This window comes from Haliotis rufescens, unplaced genomic scaffold (genome assembly GCF_023055435.1).
Source record: "Haliotis rufescens isolate VD_foot unplaced genomic scaffold, xgHalRufe1.0.p SCAF_7, whole genome shotgun sequence".
Classification (NCBI taxonomy): domain Eukaryota; kingdom Metazoa; phylum Mollusca; class Gastropoda; order Lepetellida; family Haliotidae; genus Haliotis; species Haliotis rufescens.
The window spans coordinates 25041164-25059830 of record NW_025964361.1 but is presented as its reverse complement, the minus strand read 5'-3'; the positions used below and the strand labels follow the sequence as shown (position 1 = coordinate 25059830).

The 18667-nt window shown below is 41.9% G+C and overlaps 2 protein-coding genes and 1 long non-coding RNA gene across 3 annotated transcripts; all 3 read right to left on the bottom strand.

Annotated features, from left to right (window-relative positions):
• Positions 1-3369: 3369 nt before the first annotated feature.
• Positions 3370-4740, bottom strand: LOC124137478. Its single transcript, XR_006861531.2, has 3 exons — positions 4643-4740; positions 4234-4305; positions 3370-3644 (listed from the first exon to the last, which is right to left on the bottom strand). It is a non-coding gene; the product is annotated as an uncharacterized LOC124137478 (long non-coding RNA).
• Positions 4741-4947: 207 nt separating this feature from the next.
• LOC124137507 (platelet endothelial aggregation receptor 1-like) lies at positions 4948-5925 on the bottom strand. The gene is made up of 3 exons (XM_048388139.1): positions 5827-5925; positions 5198-5716; positions 4948-4961 (listed from the first exon to the last, which is right to left on the bottom strand). The coding sequence occupies exons 1-3, from the start codon at positions 5873-5875 to the stop codon at positions 4948-4950; spliced, it is 582 nt and encodes a 193-aa protein (XP_048244096.1). The 5' UTR covers positions 5876-5925.
• Positions 5926-15004: 9079 nt separating this feature from the next.
• Positions 15005-18435, bottom strand: LOC124129191 (multiple epidermal growth factor-like domains protein 10). The gene is made up of 5 exons (XM_048387997.1): positions 18337-18435; positions 17696-18226; positions 16889-17024; positions 16474-16545; positions 15005-16020 (listed from the first exon to the last, which is right to left on the bottom strand). Exons 1-5 carry the CDS (start codon positions 18383-18385, stop codon positions 15903-15905), a joined length of 906 nt encoding a protein of 301 aa, XP_048243954.1. The 5' UTR covers positions 18386-18435; the 3' UTR covers positions 15005-15902.
• Positions 18436-18667: the final 232 nt, after the last annotated feature.

The following is an 18667-nucleotide window of genomic DNA, read 5'->3' as shown; positions in this document are numbered from 1 at the left end:
TGATACTTTTAAACAATATTTCTAATGTCAATAATGATGTTAACACATTCGTAAGCAAATGCTGAATAATGCAGGCCATCGGGTAGGTTTTAGTAATTCATTTAAGAACAGAAACTGTTGGTTACAAGAGTCCGACTTAAAATATTTCCTTTTTCCGCGCCCTCGGGAACGGGAGCAGACGTCTGATGAAAGGTCGTACACAAAATCTTAGTAAATAGAAATGACACGGCGGTGGTATAAGACGATATGTGTGGCGTACTTCCTTGTGTTCGTTTGTTAGTTTGTTAGTTTGTTGTTTAACGCCGCACCCGATCCCGTTCGTAAGAGGCGACTAACGTTGGTTGGTTTATTGTTTAATGCCACAATCAGCAATATTTCAGCTTTATGGCGGCGGTCTTTAAATAATCGAGTCTGAACCAGACAAATCAGTGATTAATATCATGAGCATCGATCCACGCATTTGGGATCGATGACATGCATTAACCAAGTCAGCGAGTCTGACCCGTACTACAGATATTATATTGATATTGCCACCCTTACTCAATTTGTATTCATACGACTACCTATACTACATATGTTTGATGACCCATACTACATTTGTATTTAAAACCCGTGCTACATTTATGTTATTACCCATCTCCACCCCGTATTACGATTGTATTATTACCCACCCCATACTTCCGCCTCACGTGCTATATTTGTATTGTAAGCGAATTCCATCCCCGCCTCACGTACTAAAGTTGTATTGTTACCCATCCCCACCCCCGTCTCACGTACTCCATTTGAATTGTTACCCAACCTCGACTCCTGCACTTCATATCATTGCTCCCCAACCTCGTCTCACTTACTAATTTTGTTTTGTTACATAAATCTTACGATCATAGGTTTCGTGCACGCCAAAGGCACTCAACTCTGCACTTCAGACTACTGGACCACCCGTGCCCGTGAGAACATCGTGCAATATTAAAACAATGGCGGAAGATTGTCAAATGAGAATTGCTTAAACATGTGCATATTGTGTCTTAGTGTTGAGTGAGTGAGTTAATATTAAACGTCACATCGGCAATATTCAGCCATACCGTGACGAGAAGTTATTAATTAAATATACACATATTAAGACTTTATAAAAACCTGTCATCGAAGGACAGTATGATAACTAGAATATCACAGATAAGATTTAAAACTAGTTGAGGAATATCTCAAAGCAGAAAAAAGGTGAAGAACACAATATAAAACTGGGCTAGAGATCGTCAATAACTATAAAGGGAGATCACCATACCAGGGACCATACCTTTGCTTCCTGCATGGACCCTGGCAGGATTTATATCAACCCTTCAGTCACTGACGACAGTTTACCAGATAAGCCTTATATTAAAATGACAAAAATACTACGTTTTAAAATTCTGGTATGCATAAAAATACTTTGAATGATGTGGGACTTAAATATCCTCTTAGAGTGAGTCTTAGTGTTGAAGAGGAATTTCCTTTTAACTTGAATAAAGACTGCTGAGACAGGGTTAACAGGTCTTAAGTTGCCAAATGTCTACAGAAACACCTTAGTGGAAAACTCCCATTCTCGCAATATAAAACTCCACATAACCTTGTACACACATCAGGTCATGTCGTGTAGGAAAAGGGATTCTTAAAATATGTTTTGTTTGTTTGTTTGCTGTTGAACACCGCACTCAGCAATACTCCAGCTATATGACGGCGGTCTGTAAAATAATCGAGTCTGGATCAGACAATCCAGTGATTGACATCATGAGCATCGATCCACACAATTGAGATCGATGACATGCATCAACCGAGTCAGTGAGCCTGACCACCCGATCCCGTTAGTCGCATTTTACGACAAGCATAGTCACCTTTTACGGCAAGTATGGGTTGCTGAAGACCTATTCTACCCCGAAATCTTCACGGGTCCTTAAAATATGTGTTGTACTGTAAATGTGACATGACCTTTACCACTGTAAACGGGCCGGAGGTGTACAATAACACTCCGATGAGTTCTATTACTTTATGGGAAGATCGTAGAATATTCCATTTTTCAATATGTCAGCATCTAGCTTACACAAGAGATAAGTGAAGCGTTCTCCTTAAGCTACTAGAGAAGAATTACATTTTTCATAATTTCTTCATTTACGACGCAAACATCCGTATTCAAGACGTTTTTGCCACTGTTTAGTCTTGTGAATGCTGTTAGCATTAATTACAACTTTTCTCAACTTTGGGCCACCCTGAATATGTAAATGTATGCATGTGGAATTACCCGGGCGATACACCGATAGTATTAACCACACAGCTGCGTGCCTGTTCAACATTATGTGGCCTGAATCTGAACACACCCGGAAAGTGTTCTGATAATAAGGACACAACGAAGCATGACAAATCAATAATCGTTTCGAGTCATGTATTTAAAAAAACATATATTGCAAGGAGTTATTTCCTTCTTCTAGTTAAAAAAACAAACGCGAGAGAACAACCAGTGTCCACCCCTGGCAAACGAACCGTCTAGACTTTCCCTTCATATTGCGAATATTGCTCCCAGGTGCTTCCGTTTTGATATCAGGTTTGTGAAATTTTAGGATTCCCCGAAACAATTGAGGAGACCATAGTCCTCGCCACTTAGAATAGAATCCCGAAATATGGTGATGATTAATCAACGAAGAAAGCTGCATTTATGCTTTTACTTATAAAGTGAAAACAATCCAATGCGCCAATAAGGAATTATATTATTTACAGATATGTCCAAGAGTTTAGATTTTGCCCTCGGATGGTAGCTCAGGGTGGAGACGGAAGACAAAACTCAGGGGTGAAGTTTAAGACGACAGCAGCCATGTTTATTGTTGAGTTATTTCCTTCTTCCAGTTAAAAAACAAACGCGACAGAACAACTAGTGTCCACCCCTGGCAAACAAACCGTCTCGACTTTCCCTTCATATTGCGAATATGCGAATATTGCGATCCCCGGCCGCGTCTTACCAAAAGACTATATTATGCCTGGCGCAGGCATTATTGGGATAAAACAAGGACTGCTCGGCTCGGATTCAGCATTCTGTGGACCCGTGAAGATTCGGGTTATGATAGGTCTTCAACAACCTATGCTTGTCGTAAGAGGCGACTAACGGGATCGGGTGGTTGATGCATGCCATCTTATCCCAATTGCATAGTTCCATGCTCATCATATCGAGTTGAGAATCGATAATTTTTTTTACAGACCGTCGTCATACAGTTGGAATATTGCTGAGTGCGGTGGTAAACAAGAAACAAACAAAATATATGGTGCCTATCCAGCATCTTCCCTTTTGAAAACATCGCCATGCAATCAAGAAAGTGTACCCATGTTTTACTGCGGCATGTCATCTAACTATGAAGCCGGCATTAGTCCCGGGCATGCACGCACACACGCACGCACACACGCACGCACACGTATGAAATGTAATACACAAATACACAGGCCCTGTGAACATCAACATTATTACTTTTATTTCTTGTGATGATCAAACTGGTAATGAGAATGTTGCCTGCTAGCAATTTCCCTTGACAACAACGTAGGAATATATTCCAGATTCCCTGTCATCATCCGCAATGGCAACCTGAACTGGGCGAGCAGGGACTGGTTGATCAATGGCCACTTCAGTGTCACTGAAACACAAGCAAATGTTAGGATTAACTAATTATTGGTTCGGCAGCTCGACTACTGAGAATTTCTGGGGCATCGTTCCTGCCAACACTGAGGCACTCCTTAGGCAAGTGACTATGTTCGCAATATGTCTGTCCAACCAGCAGTGAATGGGTACCCAGTAGGATGAGATGGTAATTTGACTGTTAACCTATCGTGGCTCTGTGCATCACCTACGTCTGAAGGTCCATTAACTTGTATGACGCAACGCATGTTCGCTGTAAGGAGCTTAAATGACAGACTTTAGAGACCGGCAGAACGCCCGATTATTTACAGAGCGCCGTCATTTACCTGAGTGCGGCGTCAAACAAGAAACAATTATAGAACTTGTTTATTAGACATGTGAACTTTGGAGTTGAACAGTTGCAAGCTGTGTTTAATTATCGACATGTAGGGAATGCATAAGATATAAACGTTTAGCATGTTGCAAATGTCGCATGATCAATGTTGTTGCTTTATTAATGATTAAATTTGTTTAATAAAGTGTCTTTGAGTGTCTGGTTCCAAGAAACAATATCGTTCTGGGGACAAAGGTAAATCTGCTGTACCAACCCTTGCACTTGCTGTCCGAGGTCACGTGCTTCATGATAAACTGTTGTGTTTGGGCGTTGATTTCTTCGGGCCCTTGCAACATAAATCACTTACTTTCATTGCTAGACATTGGTGTAGTTTCTTGTTCTTTCACCTCAAAACAAAATATCCCTTAATGTTTTTGCAAAGTATATATGCCGGCAAATTGTGATGATTTTTTTCTTATATCATCATCGAGACTCCGGGGTAGACTTTAACCTTTAACTTCAAGTGCTGAGTGGAGTGATGCTCATGCATTCAGTCACTGGTTTGCCTGGTCCAAAACATGCCGCCGTCATATGCTTGAATTATTGATGACTTCGGCGTTGAACAACTTTCACTCACTCTCTCACTCAGAATTAAAAGAGACAATATAATCGAAACAATTTACCGTTGAAGGCTTCCGTGCACTTTGTACAGTTTATATCCAATGGCAGCGCAGATTAGAAGAAGAACCACAGCAACTGCCAGACCGATGCCAATGTTAATTCCCTGCCATAGAGACGAAGGGTATAGGTCTGTCGTTCCTGTTGGAATATAAACATTTTTAGAGTCATCATATCTTAATTGCGTAGATCGATGCTCATGATGTCAATCACTGGATTGTCTGGTCGAAACTCGAATATTTACAGACCGCTGTCATATAGCTGGAATATTGTTGAGTGCAGCGTTAAACAACAAACAAATTTAATGTATTTAGTATGACCCAACTGGGAATCAAACAACAGACCCTCCGCTCTCCAGGCAGACTAACTCTTAACACACTGAGATTGATTGATGTCAAACGTGTTTATGGGCTTGTTAATTAAATACTATGACTATCCTGTTTCCTATGACCCGCAGGCCCCTAATCTCGTTATGCAGCAGACATTACAACATATTTATGTACTTATTTTCCCAGATGCACGTGTACAAATGTAAATCAATGTTAAATCATTGCACCTACTTGGATCGCCTTCCTCAGGGCAGTTCAATCTCAGATTTCTGTCCTTACTCCCGTTGGAAGTCGCTCCAGTTGCCGGATCTTCTTTTACACAGTTCACACTACTGGTGGCTGTGATGGTTGAGTCTGTGCTCTCTGTCTCACCTTGTGTTGTCTCGTGCTCACTTGTGGTGGTCCCCTGTTCAGCCTCTGCAGCTGTGATGTGGGTACAGTTGTCACCTTGGTACCCCTCCACACACGACAGACACGTGGAACTGAATTGATCACACAGAACGCAGTTGGGTGGGCACCCTTCTTGACAGAATATCCCTGCCCACCCGTCTTTACACCCTTGAGTACACTGAAGTTGTGCAGTGCCTGTGTAATGACACACTCCGTGTAGACACCTATCCCCACAAGTAGAGCTGCAACCTTCTCCGCATCCATCTGGGCATCTGAAGCACATCTCTTCCCGTGCTAGACACAACACCGAGCATGGATGACAGGCTACATCAGTCTCACTTATTGAGCAGAGGTCTGTCCCTGAAAGTAATGAACAAGGCGTTGTCACTCTCGCGAATTCTGTTTTTACCCTCATTTATCCACAACAATTTCTAAGTCGCTCAGATAATATACCTCATAAATACTCTCACCTGATGATATCTCAAACAGAACAGTGAGGGTGAGAACCAGTAGCCTCATCACCAAGGTGAAGCTGGAGTAAACAGCGAGGACGTTTGGTATAGCTACGGTGTTTTATTCACTGAATAACACAGTCTTGCAGGCGTGTTTTTTCTTCCTCAATGTTCGTTTCGCTTTCAATATCCGCATGACTAATCGATATTTGATAAATCCAGATGATCACAATTATCAATAACAAGCATAAACCGGTCATTTGAACTGAGGATTACACAATAATAGGAAAAGAAAAGTACTATGCTTTTCGCTACTTTATTAAATCTAAATGCAGATTAGGCTCGGTCCCAGAAAGCATATACACGTGTCTATAACTTGCTCAGCCTGATGACAACAATTCCTCTCTGAGAGCCCATGTCCACATACTGTTAGTGTCCACCGCCACACAAATATATATGCACTTCCTATCTGAAGGCGTTTTTTCCGGTTTGGGGCAACAGTAGGTGGATATCTTGGACTTCGAACAAAATTGTTGTGTTGATCAGCATATCATCAGAGGTGTAATATATATATAAATATATATATAAAATAAATAAATAAATAAATATACAAATAAATAAATCAATAAATAAATCAATAAATTATATCGTAAACAAGATTGACGCTATTCTTAGACAATACCATCAACATTCCGCTATCTTGTCCTTCTATTCATGACCACGTGTTTAAGTTTATTATGTAAAGTTTTTGTTATATCTAATTCTTATTTAAATCTTATGTTATTGAATTATGACTGATTCGATGTCACAATTCAATCTGACCAAGAGTACATACATATTGTCACTGCTTCCCTCATGAAAATATTATTGTTTCAATCCATGAAGGGGACACATTTAAGGATTGTGTTCCATTTGGTTTTCACTTATCGAGGGACAACAGTCCCAAATTATATGATATCCTGTAGCGTGGCCCAGGTGTTCAATTCACTCGGACATCGAGGCTTCATGATTTTACGTCAGCATCTTTCACTACAACGGAGCTAAGAGGGCAGGTCTGAGGCAGAAGTGAGGTCGGTCCGACAATAGTGATGTATGACGTGTTTATGTGGCCTTGCGATGCCTACGAACAATGTAAATGACTAAACACTCAATCGAAGATCGCCACAGAACGAAACTTTAAAAAGCTGGAATACCCAAACAGCACGAAGTCTAAATGCGCTACAGTAATGGAAATCCCTATCGGTACATCTTTAATGACCCGTGAAGATCCGGGGTAGAATATGATTGTCTTCAGCAACCCATGCTTGTCGTAAAAGGCGACTATGCTTGTCGTAAGAGGCAACTAACGGGAGAGGGTGGTCAGACTCGCTGACTTTGTTGATGCATGTCATTGTATCCCAAATGCGTGATTCGATGCTGTCGACCACTGTGTGGTCCAGACCCGATTATTTATAGACCGCCGTCATATAGCTGGAATATTACTGAGTGTGGCGTTAAACAACAAACAAACAAACAAATCCAAGTACAATGATAGAAACAGCTCAGTACTCTTCAAGTGTACTCAATAAAAAATACAGCAAAACATCTATCCCATTTTGTCTATCTTTGTTATCATATCAGGTCGATCTCTCCGGCTGGTTATATGTTACCAGTGAATATTTTATCAAAAGTATTCCTCCCGAATACCTCCCGAACTGGGTCCTTTTTGTGGCTGGTAAACAAAAAACGTTTCTATTCTGGAAAAATGTCACTAAAGTAATTTTCTATTGACTATGTTTCATATAAAGCAACAATGTCTTGTTCAGATACAAAAGAAACGAAGCCAATGTCGGACAGTTTGTTGGTTAAATCTTCTGTATTCCTTGCAATGTAAGATATGATTTTGCATAACCTTCAACCTTGACGGCAGCACCCGCTCCTGATCCACAGTTGACGATGTTCCACTTGAGTCGCGATCTGCGACGGGAGCAGACAACTGATGCTCATCACCTTCCAGAGTAGTAGCTGGCATGTCCTCCATGACGAGCCCGCCATTCTTATAATAGCCCCTCTTGTTCTCAGATCTGAGCAAAGTCAGTTTCTCACGCTGCCGCTTGTTACGAATAATTGCAAGAAACCGAGCAAAAACAATAAAAAAGGTGAAAAATGGCAAAACGTATCCTATATTTCCAATCAAACTTTGTTTATAAGAATAGTTTACATTAAGGGGCGATTTTAACCCTTAATGTAAAAAAAATAAATGTTCCCGGTGCAGAGACCTGCTCTGTTAGTTATACGAAGTCAGGAAGTCGGACGGCGATTCTTCATTGTCGACGGCCATGGTCAACGCCACGACTAGCCGTACAATCCGTCCGCTTCTGTCGATGATCTGGTCCCGTCTCTGTGATTGACCATGTCAGTCAGATTTTACAGACAGATGAATAACATAACGTGGTTCAAGGTCAGTGACCCATATAGCGCTGGGTATTAAAGGTCCTGCCCGTCGGGGGCTTATAATTAGAGGCGATAGCCGAATGTTTGCTGTATGCAAAGGGGATATAATTTCGGTGTACTTTGGAAACATATTGAAACAATTATTATATATAATAAGTATTTTAGATAATACTTCGATCAGCGGTTTCAATCCGGGTACGAATCGGCAATCAGGTGACTGCGAGCGGTTATATGAAGCAGTGAACTGGTCACTAGGGCTTAAAATTCTACATCGGCACGTTGTATTCCTTCAGTTCGTGGTGGCAATGGACGTACTCTGCACACGCTCCTAAATATAGCCCAAATACAGTCACCTGACTGCCAAACCTCACAAATATGTGTAGAAGTGGCAATAATTGTTTCCATGTCCACCCTATCAAAAAAGATCAGCTATACTTTATTCAAATTGGCGTAATTAATTTAAAAAAAATGCTTTAACTGGTTTCTGAGCCACGTCAAAGTTGGAAACACAAACACAACGTAATTGAATGTCACAGACGTACGACCACTGTTATGTGGCAGTGTATTTTGTTGTTGAACACTGATAGTAACTGAGTTACGTTGTTTCTGCTGAGATTCAGTCGACGCTCATTGCATTGTATTTGGGCAGTGATTAGTCGTCATTAATGTAGTACTATTTAATGTAAGCAGTCGTCAGGAAGTTACTATATTTAGATGCGAGTATGCTTTCGTCACCACTCGCCCCTTTGTTTCCATTGTTTACTGTCATTGTAATTGCTGTGCACGAATTTGTATTGATTTGTAAACATGTGTTGATTGTATACCACTTTTGTATACCACGGAACACCATTGAAAAATAACAACACACTGATGTTTCTGTTTCTATATATGTCAGTATTATAATGCTTAAAACAGTATGAAGGGAATAGTGACAATATCAAATGTCGAGTCGGTTTCCTAATGCACAAGAGGTTTCCTTGACAACAACGTAGGAATATATTCCGGATTCCCTGTCATCATCCGCAATGGCAACCTGAACTGGGCGAGCAGTACCTGGTTGTTCATTGGCCACTTTAATGTCACTGAAACAGACTCGATTATTTACAGACCGCCGTCATGTAGCTGGAATATTGCTGAGTGCGGCGTTAAACAACAAACCAACCGTGAAGATCCGGGATAGATTAGGTCTTCAGCAACCCATGATTGCCGTAAAAGGCGACTGTGCTTGTCGCAAGAGGCGACTAACGGGATTGGGTGGTCAGGCTCGCTGACTAGGTTGATGCATGTCATAGTATCCCAATTGCGTGGATCGATGCACGTGATGTCAATCCCTGTCAATCAAGACCCAAGACGTTTATCAAATGGCCTTTGGATGACAGTTTCAATAGTTTAGATCCTGAGGATAAGTAGCTTCTCGAATATGCAACGAATGAGCGTGTGGGATAGATTTTACCTCCGCTTTGACCAGTTTCTCAGTTCTATCAATGCCTGTCCACTTGATGATGCAGGACATCATGCAGGTTGTAAGGGTTAACCAATCAGGAGAAACTCGCGATGAAAACATGGCATAAATGATCACAATCAGGACGCCTTTCGGATTCGAACCCACGACAATAGGTTTCTTGTACTCTAAGGGTCGCAACTCTGCACAGCGACTGGACCACCAATATCGAAAAAAATAATTGATTCTGGAATCGATCTCTCAATCATCGCATCCTGCTCGCGTATGGAAGACAACTGAGGCGTCTTAGACGACAGAGCATGACCCGCATTGACACAGGTCTTTGTTTGCTTGTTGTTTAACGCCGCGCTAAGCAATATTCCATCTATATGACAGCGGCCTGAAAATAATCCTCTGGACCAGGCGGAAGGTTTTGTTTTGTTATGTATGAAAACTATCAGACATGTACAAATTGCTGACATCTTGTCTCTTCTTTTCAGGACAGGTTTTGGACCTTTGACATGCTAAAATCTATTTCCTTGTTTTAGTTCGTTTTCGAGAAAAGAAATCAGTTTGAATGCTTCACTCATTCATCTCGAAAATGTAGAAGCCTCGACGCTGATTGGTGGATCAGGGCGCTGATTAGTGGATTAAGACGCTGATTGGTAGATTAGAAAGTCCTAGAAAGACACCTGAACCTTGGGCTAACATCTAGTCTCTGAAACATGTTTTACAGATAAAAACAGTTGTTAAATTTTAGTTTTGCAATATAATAAAAAGGAGCCCAGAGACTCTCTTCATTCGGGTTACTGCAGTAATATAGACTTGCCAAATACTATAAACTTACAAGAGCTGTATTGGGTATAACCTGACCATGGATTGTCAAGTAAACAATATCTGCAATAGTTGCTACTTCCACATTCGAAATATCAGTCAGATAAGACCCATGTTGACATACGATGCGGCACATCAGCTCGTGAGATCACTTATCCTATCCAGATTGGACTATGCTAACAGTCTGCTTAATAATATCAAACAGGATCTATGTAGCAAATTGCAACGTGTGCAGAATGCTGCTGCCAGATTGATATGTAGACGAAATAAGCGTGCACATGTCACTCCTTTATTAAAATCATTACACTTCCAATAAGATCTAGGATTGAATACAAAGTCGTGTGCATTGCATACCAGTGCTACTATGGTACAGCACCTTCCTATCTGAGTGAACTTCTTACCCTACACCAGCCAGCACGAGATCTCAGATCAGCACATAAACTCCAGTTTAGTGTCCCTATGGTCTCACTCAAAGCATTCGGCAACAGAACTTTTGCTCACACTGCATCTGTGCTCTGGAATTCCCTTCCAGTGGAATTTAGACAATCTCCAACTCTGGACACTTTCAAGACAAAACTAAAGACATCTATTTAGATGTCTTCACGCAGAGATCGGATGTTAATGAGATTAGATCAAATAAATAAATATGGATAAAATGTGTGAAAAACGCCGATTTGTCGAACTCCAAAAGGAAATCTAAGTATAAGCAGGAGTGTAACCCAAGTTGAACGTTACTTACTGTTTATCTAATCTCCTATGAAGTAAGCTGTCGTGAAAGACTTGCTCACGTTCAAGTGTAAGACAATTAGAACGACACATTTTATCCTTATCTGTGCATGTTGTGCTGCCCCAAACAGACAATGGTTTGAAATGACAAAAGTCTAGTTCTCATTCAAACGAACACATGCGATAACTTGCACAACATTTCTACACGATTTGATATATTCTAAAATTTTGCACATCCTGTCAATCAAAAAGGGCCCTTATCCTTCATCGTCCTTTCCGGATTAACCATCGTTTCAGTTGTAACAGTCGTTTCTAAAATTCGTACAGAAGACGAAGTTTCCGGACTTACGAGGTTTCACTGTATACAGTATACAACAGATATACTTTGGTGGACCTTTACGACAAACCGTGTGTACTTTATCTCTGTTGTGCCCTCAGACCCCTACTGGGACACAAACATGATACTATTAGTGAGAATCTGGAGCTCATTTGAACACGAGTAAACTCACTCCCCCACATTCAAACAACCACTCAGTCACTCTCCCCTCTCACTCTCTCCCCCACACTCAAACAAACACTCAGTCACTCTCCCCTCTCACTCACTCCCAAACACTCAAACAAACACTCAATCACTCTCCCCTCTCACTCACTCCCCAACACTCAAACAAACACTCAGTCACTCTCCCCTCTCACTCACTCCCCAACACTCAAACAAACACTCAGTCACTCTCCCCTCTCACTCACTCCCCAACACTCAAACAAACACTCAGTCACTCTCCCCTCTCACTCACTCCCCAACACTCAAACAAACACTCAGTCACTCTCCCCTCTCACTCACTCCCCAACACTCAAACAAACACTCAGTCACTCTCCCCTCTCACTCACTCCCAACACTCAAACAAACACTCAGTCACTCTCCCCTCTCACTCACTCCCCAACACTCAAACAAACACTCAGTCACTCTCCCCTCTCACTCACTCCCCAACACTCAAACAAACACTCAGTCACTCTCCCCTCTCACTCACTCCCAACACTCAAACAAACACTCAGTCACTCTCCCCTCTCACTCACTCCCCAACACTCAAGGAATGACTCAGTCACTCGCCCCTCTCACTCACTCCCCAACACTCAAACAAACACTCAGTCACTCTCCCCTCTCACTCACTCCCAACACTCAAACAAACACTCAGTCACTCTCCCCTCTCACTCACTCCCCAACACTCAAACAAACACTCAGTCACTCTCCCCTCTCACTCTCTCCCAACACCTCAAGGAATGATTCAGTCACTCTCCCCTCTCACTCACTCCCCCACACTCAAACTCAAACAAACACTCAGTCACTCCCCCCTCTCACTCACTCCCCACACTCAAACTCAAACAAACACTCAGTCACTCCCCCCTCTCACTCACACCCAACACTCAAACAAACACTCAGTAACTCTCCCCTCTCACTCACTCCCCAACACTCAAGGAACCACTCTCTCACTCCCCCTCTCAATCCCCACACTCAAACATCCACTCACTCACACTCCCCTTTCAGTCACTCCCCGACACCCAAGGAACCACGCTCTCACTCCCCCTCGCACTCACTCCCCCCTCTCACCCACCCCCAACACAATCAAACAACCACTCTCTCACTCTCCCCTCAAACTCACTCTTCCCTCTCATGCATCCCCCTCTCGCTCACTTTCCCACACTGAAACAACCACTCTCCAACTCACTCACCCAAACTCAAACAGCCACTTACCCCTCTCATGCATTGTCCCCACTCACTCACTCCTCCACACTTACTCCAATGCGCTCAAGCATTCCAGTCAATGAACCATTAACTAGTGGTCCCTTTGAGTTCGTTATAACCGTAGTTCACTGTAGCTAGCGTTGTCACGAACATGTTTACCTTATCAGGTAGTCAATTTTAACAGACTACGAGATGATCGCAACGTGTTATTTCATATATACATTGAAATTATAACACATGGGGTCTATCACAACAAGGATAAAAAAACAGTTGGATCAAAAAGAGTTCACTAAGTTATTAATGTGTACACACACACACACACACACACATACACACACACGCACACACGCGCGCACACAAACACACACACACACACACACACACACACACACACACACACACACACACACACACACACACACACACACACACACGTGTACAAGAATTAGCTGACCATGATACTTTTAAACAATATTTCTAATGTCAATTATGATGTCAACACATTCGTAAGCAAATGCTGAAAAATGCAGGCCATCGGGTAGGTTTTAGTTATTCATTTATGAACAGAAATTGTTGGTTACAAGAGTCCGACTTAAAATATTTCCTTTTTCCGTGCCCTCGGGAACGGGAGCAGACTTCTGAAAAACAGGTCGTACACAAAATCTTAGTATATAGAAATGACACGGCGGTGGTATAGGACCAAATGTGTGGTGTACTTCCTTGTGTTTGTTTGTTGTTTAACGCCGCACCCGATCCCGTTCGTAAGAGGCGACTAACGTTGGTTGTTTTATTGTTTAATGCCGCAATCAGCAATATTTCAGCTATATGACGGCGGTCTGTAAATAATCGAGTCTGGACCAGACAATCCAGTGATTGACATCACGCAACTGGGATCGATGACATGCATCAACCAAGTCAGCGAGCCTGACCACCCGATCCCGTTTGTCGCCTTTTACGACAAGTATAGTCACCTTTAACGGCAAGTATGGGTTCTTATGGGTCCTTAAAATATGTGTTGCAGTGTAAATGTGACATGACCTTAACCACCGTAAACGGGCCGGAGGTGTACAATAACACCCCGCTGAGTTCTATTACTTTATTTGAAGATCGTAGAATATTCCATTTTTCAATATGTCAGCATCCAGCTGATACAAGAGACAAGTGAATCGTTCTCCTTAAGCTACTAGAGAAGAATTACATTTTTGATAATGTCTTCATTTACGACGCAAACACCCGTATTCAAGACGTTTTTGCCACTGTTTAGTCTTGTGAATGCTGTTAGCACTAATTACAACTTTTCTCAACTCTGGGCCACCCTGAATGTGTAAATGTATGTATGTGGAATTACCCGGGCGATACACCGATAGTATTAATCACACAGCTGCGTGCCTGTTCAACATTTTGTGGCCTGAATCTGAACACACCCGGAAATTGTTCTGATAATAATGACACAACAAAGCAACAATCGTTTCGAGTCATGTATTTAAAAAAACCCAAATATTGAAAGGAGTTATTTCCTTCTTCCAGTTAAAAACAAACGCGAGAGAACAACTAGCGTCCATTCCCTGGCAAACGAACCGTCTCGACTTTCCCTTCATAATGCGAATATTGCTCCCAGTTGCTTCAGTTTTGATATCAGGTTTGTGAAATTTTAGGAAACAACTGACGAGACCATAGTCTTCTGAAGTGTTCTAGTGCTCCTAGTCTTGTAACGGCAGTGTAGAACATTCCCGCATCTAGGTAGGTTATATTATAGGAGAAAAGAGCGTGTTTAGGCATCTCTCACGCATTTCATCACATCGGAACCCGATTTCATGTGAGGATTGTTCATCATCCCTGATCCCCTGCCTAGCCCATCTCGGAAACGTGATCACTGTCGCCACTGGTTGAATATATATTTATTATCACTGACTTTTGTATTTTTGTATTTAATACTGACCACTGCCATCATATTATTTATTGTCATTTAATACTGTACTACCACTCCACTGTTAAATGCCATGATTGTAATATGTGTGCTGTGCACTAATTTGAATTGGTTTGTAAACATGTGTTGATTGTATACCACTTTCTGGGTTAACATATTGTTTCAGTTTGGGAATGGACACGGAACACCAAACAGTTTGAAAAATAACAAAAAGTAGATCTGTTTCTGTTTTATATGTGTCAATACTACAATGCTTAAAACCGTATGAAGAGGAAGTTGACAATATCATATGTCGAGTCGGTTTCCTAGTGAACAAGTTTATTCATAAAGAGAAAACAGCGATTATTCTAATAGTATATGTTGAGAACATTACAATTTACAACAAAATAGCAACCTACGTGGTTTGGTGTACAGAGTGTTTGTCCAAGAGCGGCAGGTCGATGGTTCGATCCCCGGCCGCGTCTTACCAAAAGACGGTATCATGCCCGGCGCTGGCATTATTGGGATAAAACAAGGACTGCTAGGCTCGGATTCAGCATTCTGGGGACCCGTGAAGATTGGGGTTAAGATAGGTCTTCAGCAACCTATGCTTGTCGTAAGAGGCGACTAACGGGATCGGGTGATTAATGCATGCCATCTTATCCCAATTGCGTAGTTTCATGCTCATCATATCGAGTTCAGAATCGATTATTTACAGACCGTCGTCATACAGCTGAAATATTGCTGAGTGCGGTGGTAAACAACAAACAAACAAAATATAATGTGCCTATCCAACTTCTTCCCTTTTGAAAACATCGCCATACAAGCAAGAAAGTGTACCCATGTTTAACTGCGGCATGTCATCTAACAATAAAACCGGCATTAGTCCAGGGCGTGCACGCACACACGCACGCACACGTGTGAAATGTAATACACAAATACACAGGCCCTGTGAACATCAACATTATTACTATTATATCTTGTGATGATCAAACTAGTAATGAGAATGTTGCCTGCTAGCAATGTTCCTTGACAACAATGTAGGAATATATTCCAGATTCCCTGTCATCATCCACAATGGCAACCTGAAGTGGGCGAGCAGGGACTGGTTGATCAATGGCCACTTCAGTGTCACTGAAACACAAGCAAATGTTAGGATTAACTAATTATTGGTTCGGCAGCTCGACTACTGAGAATTTCTAGGGCTTCGTTCCTGCCAACACTGAAGCACATGTAACACATGTGTCTCCTTAGGCAAGAGACTATGTTCGCAATATGTCTGTCCAACCAGCAGTGAGTGGGTACCCAGTAGGATGAGATGGTAATTTGACTGTTAACCTTTCGTGGCTCTGTGCATCACCTACGTCTGAAGGTCCATTAACTTTTATTACGCAACGCATGTTCGCTGTAAGGAGCTTAAATGACAGACTTTAGAGATAAGATATAAACATTTAGCATGTTGCAAACGTCGCATGATCAATGTTGTTGCTTTATTAATGATTAAATATGTTAAATTAAGTGTCTTTGAGTGTCTGGTTCCAAGAAACAATATCGTTCTGGGGACAATGGTAAATCTGTCATACTAACCCTTGCACTTGCTGTCCGAGGTCACGTGCTTCATGACACACTGTTGTGTTTGGGAGTTGATTTCTTCGGGCCCTTGCAACATAAATCACTTACTTTCATTGCTAGACATTGGTGTAGTTTCCTGTTCTATCACCTCAAAACAAAATATCCCCTAATGTTTTGGCATAGTATATATGCCGGCAAATTGTGATGATTTTTTTCTTATATCATCATCGAGACACAGGTGTAGACTTTAACCTTTAACCTCAAGTGCTGAGTGGACTGATGCTCATGCATTCAGTCACTGGTTTGCCTGGTCCAAATTATAAACATGCCGCCGTCATATGCTTGAATTATTGATGACTTCGGCGTTGAAAAACTTTCACTCACTCTCTCACTCAGAATTAAAAGAGACAATATAACAAAAACAATTTACCGTTGAAGGCTTCCGTGCACTTTGTACAGTTTATATCCAATGGCAGCGCAGATTAGAAGAAGAACCACAGCAACTGCCAGACCGATGCCAATGTTAATTCCCTGCCGACGAGACGAAGGGTATAGGTCTGTCGTTCCTATTGGAATATAAACATGTTTGGAATCAACTCCTTAAATAGGTGAGGTGAATTGGGTTTAACGTCGTTTTTAAGATTATTGCACTTCAACAGCGTGGCTGCTTGTTTTTGTCCGGATTTATGCCGATTTTACAGTACTCGCAGTCTAACATGGATACCAGACTCAGACACATTATACTGATTCAAGCCGACCACTCCTTGCTCTCACCCCTGCTTAGCGCCAGACAGGGTAACAACAAGTGCCATCTTTAAACACGTTTGCGGGATCGGGTGGTCAGGCTTGCTGACTTAGTTGATGCATGTCATCATATCTCAATTGCGTAGATCGATGCTCATGATGTCAATCATTGAATTGTCTGGTCCAGACTCGATTATTTACAGATCGCCGTGATATAGCTGGAATATTGCTGAGTGCAGCGTTAAACAACAAACAAATTTAATGTATTTAGTATGACCCAACTGGGAATCAAACCACAGACCTTCCGCTCTGACTGACTATTAAACCGTCAAATTGATTGATGTCAAACGTGTTTATGGGCTTTTGAATTAAATAGTATGACTATCCTGTTTCTTATGACCCGCAGGCCCCTAATCTCGTAATGCAGCACACATTACAACATATTTATGTACTTATTTTACCAGAAGCACGTGTAAAATGTAATTGGACCTACTTGAATCGCTTTGGTCACTGCAGTTCAATCTCAGATTTCCGTCCTCACTCCTGTTGGAAGTCGCTCCAGTTGCCGGATCTTCTTTTACACAGTTCACACTACTGGTGGCTGTGATGGTTGAGTCTGTGCTCTCTGTCTCATCTTGTGTTGTCTCGTGCTCACTTGTGGGGGTCCCTGTGTCTGGGCTGTGTTCAGCCTCTGCAGTTGTGATGTGGGTACATCGGTCACCTTCGTACCCCTCCACACACGACAGACACGTGGAACTGAATTGATCACACAGAATGCAGTTGGGTGGACACCCTTCTTGACAGAATATCCCTGCCCACCCTTCTTTACATCCATGAGTACACTGAAGTTGTGCAGTGTCTGTGTGATGACACGCTCTGTGTAGACACTTATCCCCACAAGTAGATCTGCAATCTCCTCCGCATCCATCTGGGCATCTGAAGCATATCTCTTCCCGTCCAGGACACATCGCCGAGCATGGATAACAGGCTACATCAGTCTCACTTATTGAGCAGAGGTATGTCCCTGAAAGTAATGAACAAGGCGTTGTCACTCTCGTGAATTCTGTTTTTACCCTCATTTATCAACAACAATTTCTAAGTCGCTCAGATAATATACATGATAAATACTCTCACCTGATGATATCTCAAACAGAACAATGAGAGTGAGAACCAGTAGCCTCATCACCAAGGTGAAGCTGGAGTAAACAGCGAGGACGTTTGGTATAGCTACGGTGTTTTATTCACTAATATAACACAGTCTTGCAGGCGTGTTTTTTCTTCCTCAATGTTCGTTTCGCTTTCAATATCCGCATGACACATCGACATTTGATGAATCCAGATGATCACAATTATCAATAACAAGCATGAACCGGTCATTTGAACTGAGGATTACACAATCATAGGAAGAAGAAAAGTACTATGCTTTTCGCTACTTTATTAAATCTAAATGCAGATAACGCTCGGT